Genomic DNA, 24,455 nt, shown 5'->3' with positions numbered 1-24,455 from the left:
CATACTAATTCCCATTCATAAATGTGATTGATTTGATTAAGTGCTTGCTCTACACACCATCGCTGTGTAGAAATAAAGACCTATTTCTAATTCGTACATTTGTGTTGGATCCGTTTCATCTACGTGACAGTGTTCATCATAATATATTTATGCAGAGTACTGGGTGGCCGAATATTAAGTACAAAGGTAGTGGTAGTAAGTATCATATCTAGTAATACAGTCAGGGAATTGTACCCCTCAGTTACAAATATCTTATCTTATCTTAAAAAGATAGTGCTGGTTCAACTGCTTTTTAGATGAACTCAAAGGACTCCCAGTCTCCCAGAACTATAGACCAGTCCAGTGACTTAACTACCTCCCAGCACTAGTGGGAACTACCAGGTCAGTGACTTAACTACCTCCCAGCACTAGTGGGAACTACCAGGTCAGTGACTTAACTACCTCCCAGTACTAGTGGGAACTACCAGGTCAGTGACTTAACTACCTCCCAGCACTAGTGGGAACTACCAGGTCAGTGACTTAACTACCTCCCAGTACTAGTGGGAACTACCAGGTCAGTGACTTAACTACCTCCCAGCACTAGTGGGAACTACCAGGTCAGTCCATGACTTAACTACCTCCCAGCACTAGTGGGAACTACCAAGTCAGTGACGTCACTACCTCCCAGCACTAGTGGGAACTACCAGGTCAGTGACTTAACTACCTCCCAGCACTAGTGGGAACTACCAGGTCAGTGACATCACTACCTCCCAGCACTAGTGGGAACTACCAGGTCAGTGACTTAACTACCTCCCAGCACTAGTGGGAACTACCAGGTCAGTGACTTAACTACCTCCCAGCACTAGTGGGAACTCCCAGGTCAGTGACATCACTACCTCCCAGCACTAGTGGGAACTCCCAGGTCAGTCCAGTGACTTCACTACCTCCCAGCACTAGTGGGAACTACCAGGTCAGTCCATTTCACTTCACTGGCCTAACTCTTTGAGATAAACCGCTCTGTCCAGTCCAGACAATGTGGTCTATTGTGTCATTCTGTCTCATCCACTATCACTCCTCTGCTAGTAACAAGACAGAACATGAGTTATAAATCTACAAGGTGCCCACACTCATACCAACCCAGACTCATACTACCAACCCAAACTCATACCAACCCAGACTCATACCAACCCAAACTCATACCAACACACACTCATTAGGGATGGGTACAGAATTCTGTACTTTTGAGGTACCGAACCGAAACACGTTGGTACTACCGAGTATCGATTCAAGTGAGATACCGGGAAAAAAAGTAAATAAAAATAATAATAATTTTTTATTTTTATTTTTTTTATGTCAACGTTCACACGCACAATATATGCGTACCTAGGATTTGACTTGATTCAACAACAAAGCAGTCGGAGCAATGGCAAGCCGAAAACTGTCGAAATTGTAGTTATTTGAAGTTTGGATTTTTTTTTTTACGACTGAGGTAGGTAAATAAAATTTCTTGAGACTAAAGTACCGAAAAAAGGTACGGTTGGGTATCGATTCACAGGTACCGGTACCGTATCGGTTCAAATGTGAAAGGTACCCATCCCTAACACTCATACCAACCCACACTCATATCAATTATACACTCTCATACCAACACACACTCATACCAACACACACTCATATTCATTATACACTCATACCAACACACTCATACCAACCCAGACGCATATTCATTATACAGTAGTAGCGTGAAGGTTTTACGTAGATGAGGAGGAAATTCCATCTATAAGAGACAAGCCCGTGAAAAGTTTGGGTAGGTGGTATAATGAGGAGTTGAATGATAGTGAACAGATAGAGCAAGTTAGGAAATATGTCGTAGAGAGGATAGGCAGGATAGAGAAGGCTTGGGAGATTGGTTAATTCATACATTAGGAAATGGCTAGGAGTTCCTCAGTGTATTAGTAGTGTGGCATTGTATGCTAAAGGCATTCTCCGGCTACCAGAAAAGGAGGAAGTTGGTAGTCGAGCAGGTATGGCGAGAAGTAGTGAGGTGTACAATGGCGGTGGCCCAGGCTAAGCAGGGACGAACTGGGAAAGTGTAGAAAAGAGGAAGCTTAGCTAGAGGGACCTGTGGAGTATGGAGGAAAGGTTTTCTCAAGGCCGGTATACATGGAGACATAACCAGTGTTTGAAGAGCTTAGCGGCAGGAATTGAAAGTAGAAGAGTACAGGTGAATTCAGGATATAATCGGATGGAGGGTGCAGCCATTCAATTTGTCAGAGAGGGAGAGAAATGTAGAGAAGGTAGGTTTTTAGGCAGGCATGAGTCAGGCCACTTAACCCATTCTTCGCCAGGCATTGTACCCTTCTTATACCATCCTCTGCCACCTCTATTTGTCTATGGAGATGTTCACCTACTTTGCAGGGCTATAACTTTTTAATTGTATTGCTAAATTGACATTACTATGGCCCATTCAACATCGATTAGCTATTGTTCAAGGTGTAGGAACGTTTTACTTTTTCATTCACACATACTAAAATACCGTCCAGAGTATAAATATGTTTTTATCATTTTCTGCAGTAATTCATAGAACGTGAGTTATAGCCATTTATGCATATATTACATCATCAAATGCAGTTTGCTAGCGATTGACGTGAGATTAAAAATTTCAATTGTACAAGGTCCTAAACGTCATGACTCATCATCTGCTGGTGACCGGAGGGGGGGGGGGGGGTCGTTTATAATGCAATGACCGACGTTAAATGAATCATGTAGTATGGGTGATATATTGATCATAGCAGTTTGTATGGATAATAATAATAAAAAATGCTGAAACTCACTGCAGCTTCCTCTTACCGTTGGGTGATCAGCGTGGAGCAAAAAGATCGCTATTATGGGATGTTGATCTAGATTAACCATTTCCGGGTTGTATAATACTATATACGTCCAAATAACGTTGTTTATTGAGTTATGGCAACCAATCGATTATCCAGTGTGTTGAGATGGAGCCCCGGGAGCGATAGCAAGTGGCGGACGGAATAGGGGGGACACCAAGCTCTTCTGGCCCCACTTCCCCACTTCCGGTTGGCCGATCGGCCACCAGGTGGCGATATTGAACCGTTGGAGAGTTGAGTGGAGATCCACAGCACCCGTCAAGGATCCGTCGGTGAAATATGAATACCATGACGAAAATGTGAAATATTGATCTTGATGACGCGGTAATCAGTCATTGGCAGATTAAGCATGGCGAGGAATGACGTCTTAATCCGTCAATGGCGGAGAATGGGTTAAGTGGAGCTACTGATTGGGATATGCAGGTAGATTTGGGAGAAAAATGTGTTGTTCCACAAGAGATAGTTAGCACTAACTTGAGGCCTGACCTAGTATTGTGGTCTTGTTTATTTTATAGAATTGACCGTGCCTTAGGATTCAGTGGAGGAGGCATATGAAAGGAAAAAGCTTAGATATGCAGACTTGGCAGCAGAAACTGAACAGTGAGGATGGAAAGCAAGGGTTTGTCCGGTGGAAGTAGGGTGCAGAGGATATATAGCACAATCAACTTTTTCATTATTGGGAGAGTTGGGGATTTATGGGCGGAGTTTGTGAAAAGCGGTAAATGAGATGTCAGAAGAAGCATTGAAAGTCCGTCAGTGGATTTGGTTGAGGAGAAATAACGTCAGCCGGGGGCCAAAGTAAACAAAGACTAAGAGTATTCATTTTCTTCTCTGTTGTTGCCGTTTCATGTGTGATATTGGTATCAGGATTGTATTTTTTGACATAGGATAACATAGGGAGGTTATCATGGAAAAGTGGGAGCGCTGGGACGCTGGAACTAACCGTTGAGCCTTCCTGAGGTGTTGTGGGCCTAACTTGGCATAACACCAGTGAAGGGGAGTGCCCACTTGATGCCTGGTGATATGCTGGTTTTTGATGCTCAGTCCTTGCCCCACAATGGTGGAATGAACTACCCACCCCAGTTAGGACAGCCGAATCACGTCCAATCTTTCGCCGTCGACTAAAGACGCACTTCTTCAACCATTATCTGAATAAAAAAAAATATATATAAAAAAAAAAAAAAAATCTAACCCTAACTAACCATACTGTCATGCACTTGTCCTAATAAACTAACCTACACTGTAGCACTCACACTTTGATGAACATTGTTACTCAGCTGATAGAGTTGTGCCCTTCCTGATGGCTTGTCGTACAGAACTTGTAAGTCGCTTTGGATAAAAGCGTCAGCTAAATGACTAAATGTAAATGATGCAAATGATGCCTATTGGGCATTGGGCCATTGGGTTTCTTCAATGAGCGTTTATCCTTAGGGCACAAGTATCTTGTGTTTTATTATAAATACACATTCATACCAACCCAGACTCATATTCATTATACATGCTCATACCAACCCAGACTCATATTCATTATACACACTCATACCAACCCAGACTCCTATTCATTATACACACTCATACCAACCCAGACTCATATTCATTATACACACTCATACCAACCCAGACTCCTATTCATTATACACACTCATACCAACCCAGACTCATATTCATTAAATGGGGGACCCTGATGTAACAAGACGAAAGTCTTTTTCTGGTCTGCATCCTCTTAACAATTGTTTGTATTGAGCCGTACTGTATTGTACCCATTCTGCAATCTGTTAATACAGTTTACAATCAATCAACCAACCCAGACCCATATTCATTATACACACTAGAGATGTAATGGTATGAACATTTCATATCACAATTATAGTGACCAAAATTATCACAGTTATCAGTATTATCGTGGTATTGTTCAAATGTGCTGAAAATTATCAAAGAGTACTGATGCAAACCAAGTTTTATATAGTATTATTATCATTAGTGTTGTTATTATTATTATTCTCGCACACACGCACACACACACACACACACACCTGTGTTCTGCCATGTTCTCATTGCAAAACAAACCCACGTTGCATGCTGTGCTGCGTCTAGTGTTGCTAACGTCTGTGGTTGATGCTGAACAGTCATACCAACCCAGACTCATATTCATTAGAAACACAGACCTGACGAAGCCATTCTCCTCCGCTGTGGTCAACACAGCCTGAACGAGCCTTGGCCCCCGCACAGGAGATGGAACTGGTTGGTTGATTTGAGCATATTCTATGGTTTTGTCCACATGCTTGGCTGCACGTGGTCTCCTACTATAAAACAACGTGAGTAGACTTTAAAGATCCTCTCCAGATGTATTTTAAAAACTATAAAACATTTTTTTTTTTTATCCACTTTTTCTCCCATTTTCTATATTTTCTCCCATCCCAATTTCGTATCATCCAATTCAACCCTCCCCTGTCACAAACGCTGTTTCTTGCCTCCCACAAGCCGGCTGCAATGTGGACTAAGTCATACATAGCACAAGTCCCCTCCGGTACTTGAGGTAACAGCAGTCGCATCTTTTCACCTGCGCAGCTCGATCTCTCAGTGGCGAGGAGTAACGCGTGGGAGGCTCACGCTGCCCCCGACACTTCCTGATTCTACTGCGCAGGCGCACCAACCGACCTGTAGGAGTCGCTGTCCACAACGCCCGATCCCCACCCATCAGTTTCCCACCCCCTAATACGGCCAATGTGTATTAGTATGGACGGCCAGCTAAACTGAAAGCAATGTGGAGCGCTGGGCTCGAACAGGCAAGCCCAGCGTCTCCGTCATTCGTGGCGAGCGCCTTGCCCACTACGCCACGTAGCCGCCCTAACTATAAAACATTTTAATATATTTAAAAAGGTGCTGTAAGTGTACGTTTTATTGGTAAAATAAGTGTTAAATAGGTCTACAGTCTCTTCATATAGTCTCCCAGTCCCTCCACTCTGCAGTAAACAGAAAATAAATGTTCTGGTATCCCGTACCCACGTTATCCAATCAGGAGAGAGAAACCTAGATATTTTTACTTAGTTCAAGAAGTCTTGCCAAGCCAAATTAGCTGGCAGATTATTTTACTTGTTTCAAGCACATATTTGTTGTATTTCTTATTTTTGTCAGAACATTTATTGACATGCGCAACCAAATTAGTTCGAAAGAAAATGTGGCTATAATGTTGAATTGGGTGTATACAGAGTAGCTTGTCTGAACATTTATGAGTTATGCAGTAACAGTTAGTTAGCAGAAAAGTAAACTATCTTTTATGCCTAAGGATTGTGGTTCATCGTCGTTTCCATGGACACAGTGAATATATGAATATATATCCCCCCTAAGAAATATGGGAACAATAAAATTGTATTTATTCAATATATTAAAATAATACGAGTAAAGGTAGCACCAGTCAGTTTAATGTAGACCTTTTCTTATTTGTATGTCAAGCTCTTTGACTGCCAGAGTGGAGTGGACTCAACCTTGATGACTTGGACTCGGACACGGACTCGGACTAGGGGACTCTGGCTCTTCTTTGGTGACTCGGGACTCGACTCTTGACTCAAGGCCCCAGGCGGTCAGGGTGGGTGGACATACCTCCAACTCAATCACCCTGAGCATCGGGTCCCCCCAGGGCTGTGTTCTCAGCCCCCTGCTGTATTCGCTGTACACACATGACTGTGTGGCCAGGTTCAGCTCCAACTCCATAGTGAAGTTTGCGGACGACACAGTGGTGGTGGGTCTGATCTCTGACAACGACGAGAAGGCCTACCGGGAGGAGGTTGATGTCCTGGCACACTGGTGCTGGGATAACAGCCTACTCCTGAACATTGGTAATACCAAGGAGCTGATCGAGGATTTTCGGAGAATACAGCAGGGGACACACACGCCACTGCGGATAAATGGGGCTATCGTGGACAGGGTGAGCAGTTTTAAGTACCTGGGAGTCCGCATCACAGAGGACCTGACATGGACAACACACATACAGTAGACACTGTGGTAAAAAAGGCAAAGCAGCGCCTCTATCACCTGAGACAATTAAGGAAGTACAGAGTATCGGGGAAGATATTCCACTCCTTCTACTCTGGGGCTATAGAGAGCATCCTGACTGGGAACATCACTGCCTGGTTTGTAAACTGCACTGCCCAGGACGCCTCTATATTAAAGGCGGCCCAAGAGCCCTTCCGCATACGCCTGATTGGTAACGCACCCAATGCGCATTTTCTTTTTTCCCCACAGGCGGAAATGGAATACATATTTATCCAAACGAGGACCCGATTTGTTATGTCATTTCGGGCGTTTACGAATACATATTTATCCAAACGAGGACCCGATTTGTTATGTTATTTCACACGCGGAAATGGAATACATATTTATCCAAACGAATACATATTTATCCAAACGAGGACCCGATTTGTTATGTGCTTTCGGGCATTTACGTTAACACAGCCCAGCTGTCAACTGTACTTAACAGCTGTCAACTGTACGCTGTAACGTAATGTGCTTTCGGGCATTCATAACGTTATTTCGCGCGACTGTACATTGTAACGTTAGTTAACACAGCCGTTAACACAGCACAGCTGTCAACTGTACTTAACAGCTGTCAACTGTACGCTGTAACGTTATGTGCTTTCGGGCATTCATAACGTTATTTTGCGCGACTGTACATTGTAACGTTAGTTAACACAGCCCAACACATGTAATATTAATAGGTTTAGCTATGCATAGAATAACAGAACAGATTGACAGGTGGTGACAAAGCACTGCGCATTTATTTAAAAAACATACATACCCTAAGCTATGCATAGAATAACAGAACAGATTGACAGCAGTGTTTTAGAGGTTATTTTGGTTATAAGATGTGACATACTGTAGTTGTTTATCTTTCTTGTATATACCGTAGGTATTATCTATACCCGCTTTTTATGGCTTTGATAAGGGGTGTTCTGGGATTAACCGTGTTCAATGTCTGGGATTAACCGTGTTGATGTTCTGCGAGGTGAACCTCAACGCGAACCAAGCACCAAGCGTCCCAAACGACCTCATGCGCATGCGCGGCGAGCACCTGGCTGAAGCATCTGTTTGGCAAAATAAAATGCGCATTGCGTGCGTTACCGGGGCCAATCGCGGGAATGCGGAAGGGCTCTTGGGCCGCCTTTAATATAGAGGCGCCCAGGACAGGAAGGCCCTACAGAGAGTGGTGCACTCAGCAGAGCGTACTACAGGTATTGCACTACCACCCCTGCAGGACTTATACAATAGGAGGTGAAACTCCAGAGCCTCCAGAATAATGAAGGACCCTCACCACCCCAACAATAGCCTGTTCAAGCTGCTGCGGTCAGGCAAGTGCCTCCGCATACACGCAGCAAGAACAGAGAGACTCAGGCTCAGCTTCTTCCCCCAGGCCATCAGAACATTGAACACTGATCTCTCCACCCACACCCACACACACAAGAAAAGGTCACTTTAAAGGAAAGAAAAAAGGCACACAAAAAAAACATAACTGGATGTTTTTGTATAGTATAGTTAGGATAGCATAGTGACATAGAGTATAACTGTATATTGTATAGTAGTGTACATAGAACCCATTACCTTTTGTATTTTATATTAGTACTTTTATCATGTCTATTTTATTTCCATTCTATTTTTATTCTATTATTATTTGTATTCTTTGCACAATCGAAGCAGGCATGGCCACCTTCATTTCACTATATGTCTTGGGTATGTATGTGATGAATAAACCTCTTGAATCTTGAAGATTTAGTGACTCGACTACAACACTGGGAACGTCATCCAACTCTCTGCGTAGGTGGTGCCACTCACCACGCCCCACTGGCCGCCGCCCTCCTCTCAGCCTCCTCCTCGACGCTGTCCAAGCGGAGGCGTGTCACCTGACCGCACACACTCTGGAGCATGGGCAGCAGGTCCTGGCCACTCCCCCCCTGTCCTCCTGGCGCCTGGCCGTTCAGGAAGTGCGTCATCATCACAGCCAGCTGGGCGTGGCTCACCGGGCCTGGGTTCTCACCGGGTGACAGTGCTGCAGGTGAAGATGAAGTGCCGTTAAAAAGGTTTACTGCCAACTTGCCAAGGAACACCATAGGAAAGAAGAGACTCAAGGTAAGAGAAGGAAGGTATTATCCCTGGGGAGACAATCGTAAATAGACATTTATATATATATATTTATATCCAACTCCCCCCCCAAAACACTTTACAATGCCTCACATTCACACACCGACGGTAAAAAATCAAATAAAACCAGTAGTGTGTTTTCCTACATATTGTACTAGGAGTCCATAATATAAAACCAGTAGCATGTTTTCCTACATATTGAAACCAGTAGTGTGTTTTCCTACATATTGTACTATGAGTCCATAATATAAAACCAGTAGTGTGTATTCCTACACATTGTACTATTACGAGACTGTAAAATAAAACCAGTAGTGTCTTTTCCTACATATTGTACTATCAGAATCCGTAAAATAAAACCAGTAGTAATACAAGACTCCAAATGCTCCTTATGTACAAATGGGGACGAGGGGACATTTATGCACATGTACTGGGACTGCCCACCAGTTAAGATATTCTGGAAAGAGGTGACCCAGCAACTATCAAATCTCTTAACTTGGAATATACCTGTACACCCCTCTGTACTACTGCTGAATGATGTTTTTGAGTGTGCAGTACATCCACAGCTAAAGAGATTGGTTTTATCGGGTATCACAGTGGCTAAAAAACTGATAGCATCACGATGGTTCCAACCGGAAAAAATTTGCCGAAAGGTCTGGATTATTACATATCTCGATGTGATCTATCAAGAAATATCTACAGCAAGAATTTTGGGTCTCAATGAATCCAAAATGACATTGTGGTTAGAAGTGGTGGAGAAAATAAAAGCTAGCATATAATGGTAATGTCTGGTTAGGAGCGAGGGAAAATGGATGGATTATCCAATGGGGGGTCCGGAAGGGGGGGGTATGAGCTGGAGCATATGTGTGTAGGTTTTTAGATAACAGGTATTAAGGGTATATCCTATATAAGACAATTAACTAAAATGTGATTTCATTGGATGTGCACTGACAACTAATGCTTGTATATCTTATCGTGTGTTGTCATGTTTGTTTATGTGTTTGTTTAAAAAATAATACAAAAAAAATAAAAAAAAAAAGAAAAGAAAAAAAACAGTAGCATGTTTTCCTACATATTGAAACCAGTAGTGTTTTCCTACATATTGTACTAGGAGAGTGCATAATATAAAACCAGCAGCGTGTTTTCCTACATATTGTACTATCATCACGTGAGTGCCATTTATAACCTTTATTTATCAGGGTAGGTTCTGTTTATAATGGGGGCGACAGTGGCTTGGGAGGTAGAGCAGTCGTCTGGTAATCCGGAGGTTCCCGAATCGATTCCCGCTCCCCCCGGGTAGCGTGTCGAAGTGTCCTTGAGCAAGACACTTAACCCCTAACTGCTCACTTTAAAAAACATAATTGTATGTTTTTGTATAGTATAGTTAGTATAGTATAGCTACCTATAGCATAACTGTATATTGTATAGTAGTGTATATATAGGACTCATTAACACTTTAACCGCCGAAAACACCGGAACTCGTCATTCCCCGCCATGCTCATTCCTCACGCCTTAACTCGTCTTTGATGTCAATATATCAAAAATCTGTCATCGAAATCATATTTCCTTTCCGGGGCCCTGAGACACAAGTGTGATCTCCTCTCAACTCTCTAGCGGTTCAAGAGCGCCATCTGGTGGCCGATCGGCAGATCGCCAACCGGATATTAACCTTTGAACGAGTAGTACTCATGCAAATGTGGTCCGGCCACTCTCTATAGCTCCCGCGACTCCATCTTGAAACACTGGATAATAGATCGCTCGCCCCAACTCAATAAACAACGTTATTTGGACGTATATACTATTATACAACCTGGAAATGGATCCGGCATTTCTACATCCCATAATCGAAAACGGTCTACTCCACGCTGATCGTTCAACGGCGCGAGGAACATACGGTAAGATTCAGCGTTATATTCTAACGTGTTCAATATAAACTGCTATGATGAACATATGACCCACTCTGGATGAATCATCTAACGTTGCCCACGGAATTATAAACGATCCCCCGCCCATCCGGTCATCATCAGATCATACGTAGATCATTCTAGAAGTACGTCCAGTTGAAATTTTTTATCTCGCGCCGATCGCTACCAAACTGTATTTCATCATCAATATAATGCATTTAGGGCTATAAATCACGTTCTGAAGAAAGCTGCAGAAAACGATAAAAACATACTTATACTTTAGACCATATTTTAGTATGAATATGTGAATGAAAAAGTTTAACGTTGCTACACCCTGAACAATACATATAGGACATTGAATGGGCCATAATAATGGCAATGTAGCAATAGAATTTAAAAAGTTATAGCCCTGCAAAGAAGGGGAACTTCTCCATAGACAAATAGAGCTGGCGAGGGATGGTAAATTATGAATTTAACCCATGGCGATCAAAGTGTTAACTTAATTCGTAAGCTTAGCATTGTATTGTATTTTATCTTAGTACCTTTTATCATGTCTATTTTATTATCTTCTATTTTATTCTATTATTTGTATTCTTTTGCACAATCAAGGCGGGCATGGCCACCTTCCTTTCACTATGTCTCAGGTATGTATGTGACTAATAAATATCTTGAATCTTGAATCTCCCGATGAGCAGGTTGGCACCTTGCACGGTTGCCACACGTGTGTGAATGTGAGTGAATGGGGTAAAAAGCGCTATATAAATGCACCATTTACTATCAAGAGTCTGTCAAATAAAACCAGTAGCGTTTTTTCCGACATATTGTACTAGGAGTGTCCATAAAATAGTAGAGAGAAATAAAAGAGACTCACTTGTGTTCTTGACACCAGGCAGAGCCGGGTTGCAGCCCGGCAGGGGAGAGTCCGACAACAGGACTCCATTCTGGGCTGGTGGAGCAGATGCTGGAGGCTGGGACCCATTGATGGTGGTGGTTGAGGCAGGAGACCAAGGGAACTAAAAGAGGAAGGTATTGTCTATGGTTTCCATGTAGCCCACAGTTCTTAACATTAATCAAGGGAACTAAAAGAGAAAGGTATTGTGTCTATGTCAGCAGTTCTCAAACTACGGGTCGCGACCCAAAGTGGGGTCGCGAGTAGGTGACAGGGCATTGGCAAAAAGAATAATAATAATCCGATCGAGTTTTCCACCCGTCAGCTGTGTGTATTTGCCATGTCTCGCCCCTTCATCAACGGAGGCCGACACACAGTATTCCAATACACATCGTGGGAGGGGGCCGGGGGTCTGGTCTTTTGTGTGTAACGTGGACTCGCAATGGATAGGTTTGCTGTCAGAAGCGGTGCCGGTTGGTCGCGATGAAATGGGCTCTGCACATAACCAGCTACCACACTGAAGTGAGGTGGCTATCTCGAGGCAGAGTATTAAATCGCCTTTTTTTTTAACTCAGAGAAGAAGCGCAGATTTTCCTTGCAGACAAAAACAATAGATTGGCAGAGAAATGTGCTGATAATGAGCTGGATTACAAAACCCTGTTAGTGACACTCCAGGTTAATCAGCGGAGATTTACGGGTAATTCGTCTTTCGTGTGACAAGCTACTGAAAGTCAAGTTCACTGGACAGGCCCTCGCAAAGTTCTGGATATCAGTCCGGAACGAGTACCCAGTGTTGTGTAATGCTGCGCTGAGAAATCGTGTCCCCTTCTCATCAATATACCTCTGTGAGGCCGGATTTTCAGAGTAGCAGCGGATCTCCGCCAAAGCGCACGTGAGCGCATTTTTTTTTCATGTTCTGGCAACATATTTTGGCTAAATATGCCTTGTTTTATAAATGTGTATACAGAAACAATTCCCTTGGTTTTGTTGATAATATGAATACATTTCATTGATAACATAGTGCTGTACTTTCATTTTCGAATGAATATGCATGATCAAGTTCAACAACGTGTGCTTTTATTTTGATACTCCTTATTTCCATGTTGAAATTACGCGATACATTAAGTGTGGGGTCGCCAAAAAAAATCTAAAATCAAATGGGGTCGTGGTATAAAAAAGTTTGAGAACCCCTGGTCTATGTATTCCACAGTTCCTAGCATTTATCAAGGGAATTAAAAGAGGAAGGTATTGTCTATGTATTGCACAGTTCCTAGCATTTATCAAGGGAACTGAAAGAGGAAGGCATTGTCTATGTATTGCACAGTTCTATTCTATTCTATTCTATTGCATGGATCTAATCAGTGGATTGCATATTTTCTTCAAGAAGCAGAATAAGGCTAACCCTCTCTGCCTATTGGGACATCATAATTGGGCTACAAACTTGAAGACGTGGTATTATTTGGATTATCGAAGCTTTTGGACTGCAATAAGAAGATTTTGGATCTGTTTACCGCGCACAGGATCTACCAAAATGAACTGATAAGACACTTGGACAAATAATGCATTCAGTCATTTGGACGGAGTTGTTAAAACTCACTCCACTCAAATCAATAGAGTTATATTCCACTCTATTCAAATAAAATTTAAAGGGACGTGGCTGGGATAAATTGTGCCAGTCAGTCAGCCAAAACAAATTCTTGGACCAAGGTCGAACCGAGAGCTCTGGAGTCGAAGGCTCTCTGGGAGATAAGAGTGGCGAGCGGCTTCCCACAACCCCAATCCCTAGTCCCCCCCCCCCCCCTTCCTCTGCATTGGCGCTGCACTGACGGCTGCCTCGTGTGAGGGAGACCTCCCCCACCCAGGACTTGGCTTGTGCACTCCCCCCCACCTTCCCCCCCCCTCCCACTCCCCCCCCCCCCCCCTACAGCCCTGTAACAACCCCAACCCACTCCCCCCTCCTTCCGTAAATGGCGCTGCCTATGACGGCTGCCAGTCTGTTTGCGGTGGTGAATATGCATATGTTTGTCTCAAGGCTCTGTACCATTATTACTATCTAAAATGTAATAATTGTGGAATATTACTGTAATGAGCTGTATGTGTATGATCCAAGCGTCCTATGATCCTCGTAGGAGCATAACAGAAAAAAGCATTCCATGTGAAGGTATTCTGTATCTTTGCATGTCAACTAATAAAGAAACTTGAAACTTGAGTTCCTAGCATTTATCAAGGGAACTAAAAGAGGAAGGTATTGTCTATGGTTGCTACTTCATGTATCCCACAGTTCTAAACATTTATCAAGGGAACTAAAAGAGGAAAGCAATTGGTCGACTAAGTGGGGCAGGACTATGGCTCTAAATTGATAACAAAATAATAATATCTACTAGTAAAACTACATATTAGTCTTCATTATGAATTTATTTAATACAACTAATTAATATTTTAATTGTTGACGGTTTAATGACTTATGAAAAGTCTAGTTGTAGTATACAGTATATAGAGTCATTCAGTGAAGTCGTATCAAGCTATGATAGCTATACAGTTTTTGGAGTGACCAGGAGGTGGCACCAAAGATCTGTCGCTACACATTCAGAGCTCACCCTGTGTAGTTAAGGGGCTAGTTAGGCTAAACCTCTTCTTGACCAAAGGCTGCCTTTCTGTCATCTTCTACAAGTTACCAAAGACGTTACAAAATAACTGGAGAAACGTGGCTCCCTCCTCCCTCTCAACACGAGCTGAAACTACAGTTTGGTCTTGGTGGAGGGGATGGGGGGGGGGGGGGGGGTGCATTTACAACACAAGACAATCTACCTAATTCACGAAGCGATATAAGAACAGATTTCCTCTTATTTAGTTCTTAACTAGCATTTTTTTTTTATTTTGTTCGTACCTGGGATTCAGCAATGTTTTCTTATTTTTGCTTTTCTCTCAGGCAAGACCAAATTCTAAGAGTGGTCAGGAGCACTCTTACCCAGATAAGAAACTCTTACCCAGATGAGAAAAAAAATTAATAAAAGCCTCCCATTGGTCAATTGCCCCGAAATACGACTTAAAAAACCCAGAACTTTTCAATAATTATTATTATAACTTATTGCGTGCATTCTGCTTCTGAAATGGATTATATATTGCTGTTAGAACAGTTCGATTCTCTGGCCGCCCAGGCCGTGCCAAGAGCGGTCCTTTTAGATGTATGCAATACTCTGGAGCCTCAACTCACACATGCCGGTCAAATCCTGTGCCTCCACAACTACAATTTGTCACGTATACAGTTCATGTGTGTGTGTGTGTGTGCGCTCGTACGCTGAGGCTGCCTCACAAGCGGTTTTCTTTATTTATATTTATTTATTTATGGAGCATTTATTTATCCACTCTGGTTGGATGGTATTGTACTTGTGCTGTATAATAACAATACATTTTAATTAGGGCTGTCAGTTTATCGCGTTAATTCGATTAATTAATTACACAGCAAATGATCGCGTTATGAAAATGTACTAAAAATTAAATAAAAACATTCATTCCATAAGAACGTAGAATACACATTTACAGTTTTTTTTTTAATATGGTCCATTTGCATGTTCTTGGTATCTGATTCTAGGGACATCTATGGATCTCAGGGAATGTATTCCCAGTGTCAGAAATACTGTGTCTGTTACTAGGCTTGAGTAAATTGTTATGAACCAAATGAGAATATCAATAAAAAAAATGTTATCTTTGACTGAATAACACCATGCTCAAATTGACCAGACCTGAAAAATCTAAGCAAATGAATAAATGGAAGATGATTAAACAGAAGGTTTTGTAGATACAGAACTGAATTCTGCCATCCGGACACATGCCATTTGAAATATGATTATAGAATATAGAATATCAGGCCTAAAATGGTTATGCGATTAAAATGCGATTAATTAGATTAATTAATTACAAATCCTGTAATTAATTAGATACTTTTTTTTTTAATCGCCTGACAGCACTAATTTTAATCTAATCTCATTTTGAGATCAGTCACAAATCGCTTCCTGTTGAATGGGGCCGGACCTCTCAAGCTGTTTTGCACACCGCTCTCGCCGTTTTGCACATGCCTCATTCGCCTTATAAGGAGCTGGCGGGCGTGTCTGTCTGTATGCAAATTAATTGAACAGGAACGCACATTTCAGTTTAAGAATGAGTGGGATTCATCATTCATCATGGGTAACAGATTTCGACGTTAACACTTTCAGTGCCCAGCAGGGGGTGCACGATTTAGTGCTTGAATGCCCACCATCCACTTCAATGTTAGCGTTAATATCGCCTAATCTATGTTTTAAATTATGGCTATGTGTCTAATCTGCCCGTCGCTTATCAATGACTCATTTTCCAGTCAACATTGTCGAAGCGGATTGTTTTTTTTTATCTGTTCATTTCCGTTTTATAGCATCTTGAAAAGCCCTCGTTTTCAAGGAAAATAAAAATATTCCATAATAAACGGAATGTTCTAGAATACACAAAAAACATTCAAATTTTTCGGCCTATTTATGAATCGTTTTCAAATAAACGCTAGATTATCAATAGTATATGTGTACGTATGCACGCTGGGGCCGCGATCTGATCTGATATATTTCCTGATCGCTCGCACAGCCAAACAGCCATATGACACATAGGGGAAAAGCTTATATCTCAGGTCTGATTATCCTAAGACTGGTAAAATAGATTCCTTACCTGAGATCAGATGGTATCCAAAAAGATTATTCCAATTCCTGATTGCCATTCCAAAAATCAATCCTTTTATTGATCCAACACGTATACTGTAAAACACATATTACACGCTGTTCGGAGGCTCCACAATTACTGGGATCATCTCCGGTTACATGCGTGAGAGGTAAAATGTGGCTTCCGGAATTTTTTTTTCTCATCCATTTTCATTGAGTCCATTCCAAAAGGGTGCATTACCATCTGGGAGACGATAGGGGGCGCCTTTTTCACATTTGAGCTCCTGGTGGGGCTGGTTTCCCAACGGTAGACTCGGTTGACGAAATATGAATTCAGATCGCTAATAAAAAAAATATCACGATAATTATCGTGGTGGGCATTCAGGGGGCGGGCTGCTAACACGTGTTATGTCGTGGCTGGCATTCAAAGTGTTAAGAACGGGGTGATGAATGCGGCGTGGCTTTTCTTATTTTTCTCTTAACAGACCGTTAAGAAAGAATATAAGAAACATATTTATAAGAGAGTATTGGTGAATGAGGCCCAATGAGAGCAACATGCAGCACGATAATCATTTTATCTCAATTATCTTGTTTTCATGATTCTGGGAAGCCAAAATCATAATTGAAATTGAATCAAATATACAATACACACACACACAGTCACAAGACATTACAATATACAGACACACACAGTCACAAGACATTACAATACACACACACAGTCACAGTCACAAGACATTACAATTAGGGCTGTCAGTTTATCGCGTTAATTAGATTAATTAATTACACAGCAAATTATCGCGTTATGAAAATTAACTCAAAATTAATTACAATTTTTTTTTTTTTTTTTTAATAATTTTTTTTTTATCTCATTCATTCCATAAGAACATACACATTACAGACTTTTTTTTATATGGTCCATTTGCATGTTCTTGGTATCTGATTCTAGGGACATCTATGGATCTCAGGGAATGTATTGCCAGTGTCAGAAATACTGTGTCTGTTACTAGGCTTGAGTAAATTGTAATGAACCAAATGAGAATATCAATACAATTCTTTTTTTATCTTTGACTGTGAATAACACTATGCTCAAATTGACCAGACCTGAAAAATCTAAGCAAATTAATAGATGGAAGATGATTAAACAGGTTTTGTAGATACAGTACTGAATTCTGCCATCCGGACACATGCAATTTGAAATATGATTATAGAATATAGAATATCAGGCATAAAATGGTTATGCGATTAAAATGCGATTAATTAGATTAATTAATTACAAATCCTGTAATTAATTAGATTAATTTTTTTAATCGCCTGACAGCACTAATTACAATACACACAATACACTTACAACACTTGTGACAAACAAGACATTACAATACACACAGTCACAATTCACTTACAACACTTGTGACAAACAAGACATTACAATACACACAGTCACAATTCACTTACAACACTTGTGACAAACAAGACATTACAATAAACACACACACACACACACACACACACACACACACACACACACACACACACACACACACACACACACACACACACACACACACACACACACACACACACACACACACACACACACACACACACACACACACACACACACACACACACACACACACACACACACACACACACACACACACACACACACACACACACACACACACACACACACACACACACACACACACGTAAAGCAAGGCTACCCTGCTGGCAGCAGGCGGGTCTCCGTCACCGGCTGGGGGACCACTAGCCCCTCTTAGGAGGGATAGACCCCCGGCGCCCATCAAGGCAGGCAGGAAGCTACTCAGGGTGTTGGCTTGGTTCTGAAACACAGACGTGCAAATACAAACCCAATGGGCTATTCAACTTAAACATTAAACATTAAATATTAGACATTCTCACATAATTATATTATACATTTTATTTATGGATGCAAGTGTCTTACCAAGAGCTGTGTGTGCATGCCGTTACAGTGTGGATGGAGTTACAGTGTGGGTGGAGTTAGTGTGTGGAGTTAGTGTGGGTGGTGTGTGTGGAGTTACAGTGTTGGCCTGTCTGTATCGTCTCTCTGCTGCCTGTCTGTCTCGTCTCTCTGCTGCCTGTCTCGTCTCTCTGCTGCCTGTCTGTCTCTCTGCTGCCTGTCTGTCTCGTCTCTCTGCTGCCTGTCTGTCTGTATCGCATCTCTGCTGCCTGTCTCTCTCGTCTCTCTGCTGCCTGTCTCGTCTCTCTGCTGCCTGTCTCGTCTCTTTACTGCCTGTCTGTCTCGTCTCTCTGCTGCCCGTCTGTCTCGTCTCTCTGCTGCCCATCTGTCTCGTCTCTCTGCTGCCCGTCTGTCTCGTCTCTCTGCTGCCCGTCTGTCTCGTCTCTCTGCTGCCCATCTGTCTCGTCTCTCTGCTGCCCATCTGTCTCGTCTCTCTGCTGCCTGTCTGTCTCTTTACTGCCTGCCTGTCTGTCTCGTCTCTCTGCTGCCTGTCTGTCTGTATCGCATCTCTGCTGCCTGTCTCTCTCGTCTCTCTGCTGCCTGTCTCGTCTCTCTGCTGCCTGTCTGTCTCTCTGCTGTCTGTCTCGTCTCTTTACTGCCTGTCTGTCTTGTCTCTCTGCTGCCCGTCTGTCTCGTCTCTCTGCTGCCCGTCTGTCTCGTCTCTCTGCTGCCCATCAGTCTCGTCTCTCTGCTGCCCATCTGTCTCGTCTCTCTGCTGCCTGTCTGTCTCTTTACTGCCTGCCTGTCTGTCTCGTCTCTCTGCTGCCCGTCTGTCTCGTCTCTCTGCTGCCCATCAGTCTCGTCTCTCTGCTGCCCATCTGTCTCGTCTCTCTGCTGCCTGTCTGTCTCTTTACTGCCTGCCTGTCTGTCTCGTCTCTTTACTGCCTGTCTGTCTTGTCCCTCTACTACCCGTCTGTCTTGTCCCTCTACTACCTGTCTGTCTTGTCCCTCTACTACATGTCTGTCTTGTCCCTTTACTACATGTCTGTCTTGTCCCTTTACTGCCTGTCTGTCTTGTCCCTCTACTACCTGTCTGTCTTGTCCCTCTACTACCTGTCTGTCTTGTCTGTCTGTCTTGTCCCTCTACTACCTGTCTGTCTTGTCCCTCTACTACATGTCTGTCTCGTCCCTCTACTGCCCGTCTGTCTCGTCCCTCTACTGCCTGTCTGTCTTGTCCCTCTACTACCCGTCTGTCTTGTCCCTCTACTACCTGTCTGTCTGTCTCGTCCCTCTACTGCCTGTCTGTCTTGTCTCTTTACTGCATGTCTGTCTCGTCCCTCTACTGCCTGTCTGTCTCGTCCCTCTACTACCTGTCTGTCTGTCTCGTCCCTCTACTGCCTGTCTGTCTTGTCTCTTTACTGCATGTCTGTCTCGTCCCTCTACTGCCTGTCTGTCTGTCTTGTCCCTCTACTACCTGTCTGTCTTGTCCCTCTACTACCTGTCAGTCTGTCTCGTCCCTCTACTGCCTGTCTGTCTTGTCTCTTTACTGCATGTCTGTCTCGTCCCTCTACTGCCTGTCTGTCTCGTCCCTCTACTACCTGTCTGTTTCGTGTCTTTACTGCCCGTCTGTCTCGTCCTTTTTACCTTTTGCTGGAAGTGCACCATGTCCATAAGGCTCTGTGCCCCGGGGGAGAGGCTGCTGCCCATCTCGTCCACCAGGCTCTGGACGCGCTGCATGTCGATGCTGGGACCTAACCACGGCCTGGAGGAACCGTCTGTGGGCCCATCCTGAAGCTGGAGACCCAGGATGATACGAGACACCAGAACACTGGTTCTACCACCCAGGGAGAGGAGCTGAGAGAGAGTGAGAGAGAGAGTGAGAGATAGAGAGAGAAGGTGTGATGGAGAGTGAGAGAGTCAGTGATCAACGCACGAGAAGGATTCCGTTAAGATAGTCTTAACTAGCTGACGTTAAGCTAGTCAGTGAGCTAATGAGCTGTGAAACATATTCAAGTTCAAGTTTCAAGTTTGTTTATTATTATTTGTCAGAACAAAATACAGAATACTTTATAATAAAATGCTTGTTTCTGTATGAGCTCCTGAGAGTGTGCTACATACAGTAGAAAGAAAGTAAGTAAGTAAAAAGTAGGTAAATCAATATACATATATACAATATACATTATATTGATGTGACTCTTGTCAGCATCACGAGTAAAATGCGTGGAACATTATATATCCCATGTGCAGGGCCGGATTGGGGAAATAATTCATACCGGGAGATATAGCGTGAAAAATAGCCCCAATAAACCGAACCTACCCTGGTAAATAAAGGTTATAAACAGAACCTAGGGGGCGGCCGGGTAGCACAGCGGACTAAGCGTCTGTCTGCCACCGCAGAGACAGTGGGATCGAATCCAACTGCCAGCGGTGCCTCCGGCTTGGCCGGTCGTCCGTGCTGACGCAATTGGCAGTGTCAGTGGGTGGGAAGCCGGTGAGGGTGGGTCCTGGTCGTTGTAAACAGCGACTCCTACAGTTCGGGCAGGGCGCCTGCACAGCGAGGGAAGGATCTGGGAGAGGTAGTGTGACCTTCCACACGTTACACTCTCCCAGTGAGAGTCCGTGCTGCCAGGTGAAGAGAAGCGGTTGATTGGCTGCACATGTGTCAGAGGAAGCATGTGATAGCCTCCACTCTCCCAGACCGACTCTCCCAGACCGACTGTAGGGGGTAGAGTGCGCGACGACCAGGAAGGGGATTGGGAATTGGCATAACGACTAACATTGGGATGGGAGAAAAAAGGAAAAAGGAGGGGGAAAAAGATCAATAAAAGATCTACCCTGGTAAATAAAGGTTATAAACAGACCCTACTCTGGTAAATAAAGGTTATAAACAGAACCTACCCTGGTAAATAAAGGTTATAAATGGAACCTATCCTAGTAAATAAAGGTTAGAAACAGAACCTACCCTGGTAAATGAAGGTTAAAAACAGAACCGACCTCTTACTATTTAAAAAAAATTTGTCAACAAAAACAGATCAATTCGCTTAATTAACACATTGGCGCCCGACTACGAGTTTATACGTGTTTCGAATCCATGCGTTGTGGACAGAATCACGGATAAAGCCATGGCAAGTTGTTATTTCTTTTATTCCATTTTAATAACCTGTTCAAGGTCGCCGACCGGCACTGCAGATCTACCCTACTCTGTGAATTCGAGAAGGTGCAATACCGGCCAGATCCTCTTAGGGGTGCCATCGCGCCACTGCAGTGTGCCCTGTGGCTGAAGGAATCAGTTTATTTTTTTTTCTTTCAATGGATATTCCAGTAGCATGATTCTGGATCTACAGCCTGTATCTTGGATTACGTTTCGGATCGCAGATTTCACCATGCAATAAGGGGATTTATCATCAGCCAATGGACATATCGATCTACCAGATGGCGATCGATAACAGGGAAATGCTCGGGGGGGGATCAGCCCCGACCACGGTAAGATCCCCTTCACGTAAATTACAGCCCGATCGGACACCGTTCTGATAGCCATCCAGGCGAACGGCCTATGTGGCTAGTTAGACGAACACTGTTATTGGTAATCAATAATAATCAATAATAATTAAACGACGTCCCCTGCCCCCCCCCCCCCTTTCACGCATACATGCTTTGGGACAGTCCCGATCATATGCAGTTTTAGTTATTTCTGTAGCATCTGTAAAACGGAAATGCCGTTGGATATAACGTTAGCAGCTATTAGCCATTTATCTAGCTTTCCAGAAAATATACTAGCCCAAATCCGCTATAAAGCTTATATTCACGGCGCTATAAAATGACAACCTATTGATGCATTTTTTTTTCTTTAAGCCATTTTGAAGGGACGGTTTATGAACTCAATTGACAATGGGAATGGACAGATAGCAATACTATAAAGTATAGATTTAGCTCTACAAAAAGCCACAGGTTTGTTTACAAAAGCTGGTCCTCAACCATTATATTAGACGGGCCCCAGTGGTCACGAAAGTGTTAAACACAAATTCTTTAAAAACATTTAGAATGATTCCTGTAGAGGGGGAGAGCCTCTCTGTACTTGCCTTTTATCAGAGTTGCATGTGTGATGTCACTAATAGGTCAAACCTCTCACGGTCCAGTATGTGGTAACTTGACACCTTTAGCTTCAGCAAACACTTAAAACTAGGGATGCACAGATATGAAAATTTGCCACAGATACCGATACCGATTGTTCAACTAACACAATCGGCCGATACCGATATTTGTGGCAAAAAATAAATATTTGTAATTTTCTTTTCTTTTTTTAATGAAACTACTGTGTATGTTTGTATTTTTAGGCCTCTTTACTTACTTAAAAAAAGGAAACATCAAGAAATATGTTTATGGTATTAATTCCACCATGCCATGCAGCACTATCCCTCTCCCAGTATGGTCTGGCGGCCTGCAGCTGGATACTATTGTCTCAACCAGAGCTCTCAACCAATGCAATAGAACAATTTTGATTGACAGTCGATTCGGCCAATTACGTCACACCGCTAGCACCCACCTCCTGCTGTTCTTACCACCAATCGGCAAGCGTTTATTCATCTTCTACTTCCGGGCATGCCGCCATTGATCTGCTTGCGAGAACCACAACAAGCTTACCGTAGCTAATACGTTAACTGCCCGCCGACCAGCGCTCCACAGGATGACCAAACGAGGCATAATGATTTTACTGCAACGAATGTTATAATAAAACAAAGCCTTTCTATACATTTGTCTGATTGAAAACTTTATTAACAGATTGCAGAATGGATTGGGTACAACTCTCAGGGCTCTATGAGCAACGGAAGGAACTGAGCTAGTAGTTCGGGTAAATACTATGCTTATGTTATTGAACGTGTAACACTAACTACTGTATATAACGTTAATGCCACAAAATGAATGTTTGTGTCATTTTAACAGCAGATACTTTCTTAAATGCCATCTTCCCGAGAGAGGGGTGTTGACGGGGAGCTGTGATGGGTTCGCTTGGTTGTGTTATTAGCATTGAACAGCTAACCGAAAGCTAGCGTTAACTAACATTAAAGGTTTAGCCATAACGTTACCTTGGCTAAAGTTGGGGCTATTCATAATCCAGCAATAATGGCTGCAGACCTGCAAGCAAAGTACAGCAAGTTGGCAAAGGAGTATTCCAACGTAAATCACATTTTCACCAGTAACTTTAGTCTTTCCATCTCCCGGTTGTTCATGCTAGCTAACCTAGCTCATGTTAGCGTCGTCACTGAGTGACCACCTCGCGCACACAATTAATGACATGTTGCGGACAGCCATATCGGTGACAATGTTTAGCTTTTAGTGCCAAATGATAAGAGTCTGAAGCGGAGTCTCAAAAGAGAATGTTGAATATTTAGTAGTAACTTTGATGCAGTAGCTTGTGTGTGTGTGGGGGACTGGGGGCGGCGTTGTGCAGGACGCGACTGAACTTATCGGCTACTGCCATCGGCACATTCGAGCTTATCGGCCGATAGGCCGATTGCAGTCAACAAGGCACTTATCGGCCGATACAGATACCCGACCGATACATCGGGGCACCCCTACTTAAAACTGAGAAAGTATCGACACGTCTTTTGGAGAGACCTGTAGGTTTTTAGAGAAAGTAATTAACGGGTGAGTAGTTGGTTTGGTCCATGGAACTCCATAGGCTCGCATAGCCGAACGGAGCTGTAAATATAAAAAAAGGAGGTGCCAGGTAAGTTATATGACTTTCAGATCTGAGAATGTTCTTAGACCATTGTCCTCCATAACATCGCCAAGTACATGAATGCCACAATTGGACCATGATTGAGCTACAAAACTGCGGCCTCCGCTAAGCAAAAAAGGGTTATGAAATAAGAGAGTCTGTTCATGCCACTTAGTATCCCATTTAAGTAACTTTTCATATTTGCGCCATAAAGATATGGCATGCGCTATTATCGGACCATAACGTAATCTACATTGCTTTAGTGAAATATCTGTGAAGACAATGTCTTGTAAACGAATCGGCGCCACAATATGTTTTTC

General features: G+C 43.0%; 1 protein-coding gene across 1 annotated transcript in view; it reads right to left on the bottom strand.

Moving 5' to 3' along the window:
* The window catches only part of cUnh10orf88 (chromosome Un C10orf88 homolog), a 49,506-nt gene that overhangs the window by 11,298 nt on the left and 13,753 nt on the right, over positions 1 to 24,455 (bottom strand). The window contains exons 4-7 of the mRNA XM_084322873.1: positions 20,061 to 20,270; positions 18,199 to 18,318; positions 11,772 to 11,913; positions 8,694 to 8,907 (exon numbers count right to left, since the gene is read on the bottom strand). Coding sequence (XP_084178999.1) covers positions 8,694 to 8,907; positions 11,772 to 11,913; positions 18,199 to 18,318; positions 20,061 to 20,270 — 686 coding nt within the window. The remainder of the gene's footprint in view (positions 1 to 8,693; positions 8,908 to 11,771; positions 11,914 to 18,198; positions 18,319 to 20,060; positions 20,271 to 24,455) is intronic.

Source organism: Notolepis coatsorum (assembly GCF_963971535.1).
Source record: "Notolepis coatsorum genome assembly, chromosome: 10".
In the NCBI taxonomy this organism is placed as follows: domain Eukaryota; kingdom Metazoa; phylum Chordata; class Actinopteri; order Aulopiformes; family Paralepididae; genus Notolepis; species Notolepis coatsorum.
Note: the sequence above shows the minus strand (reverse complement) of the source record. Positions and strands in the feature narration are given on the sequence as shown.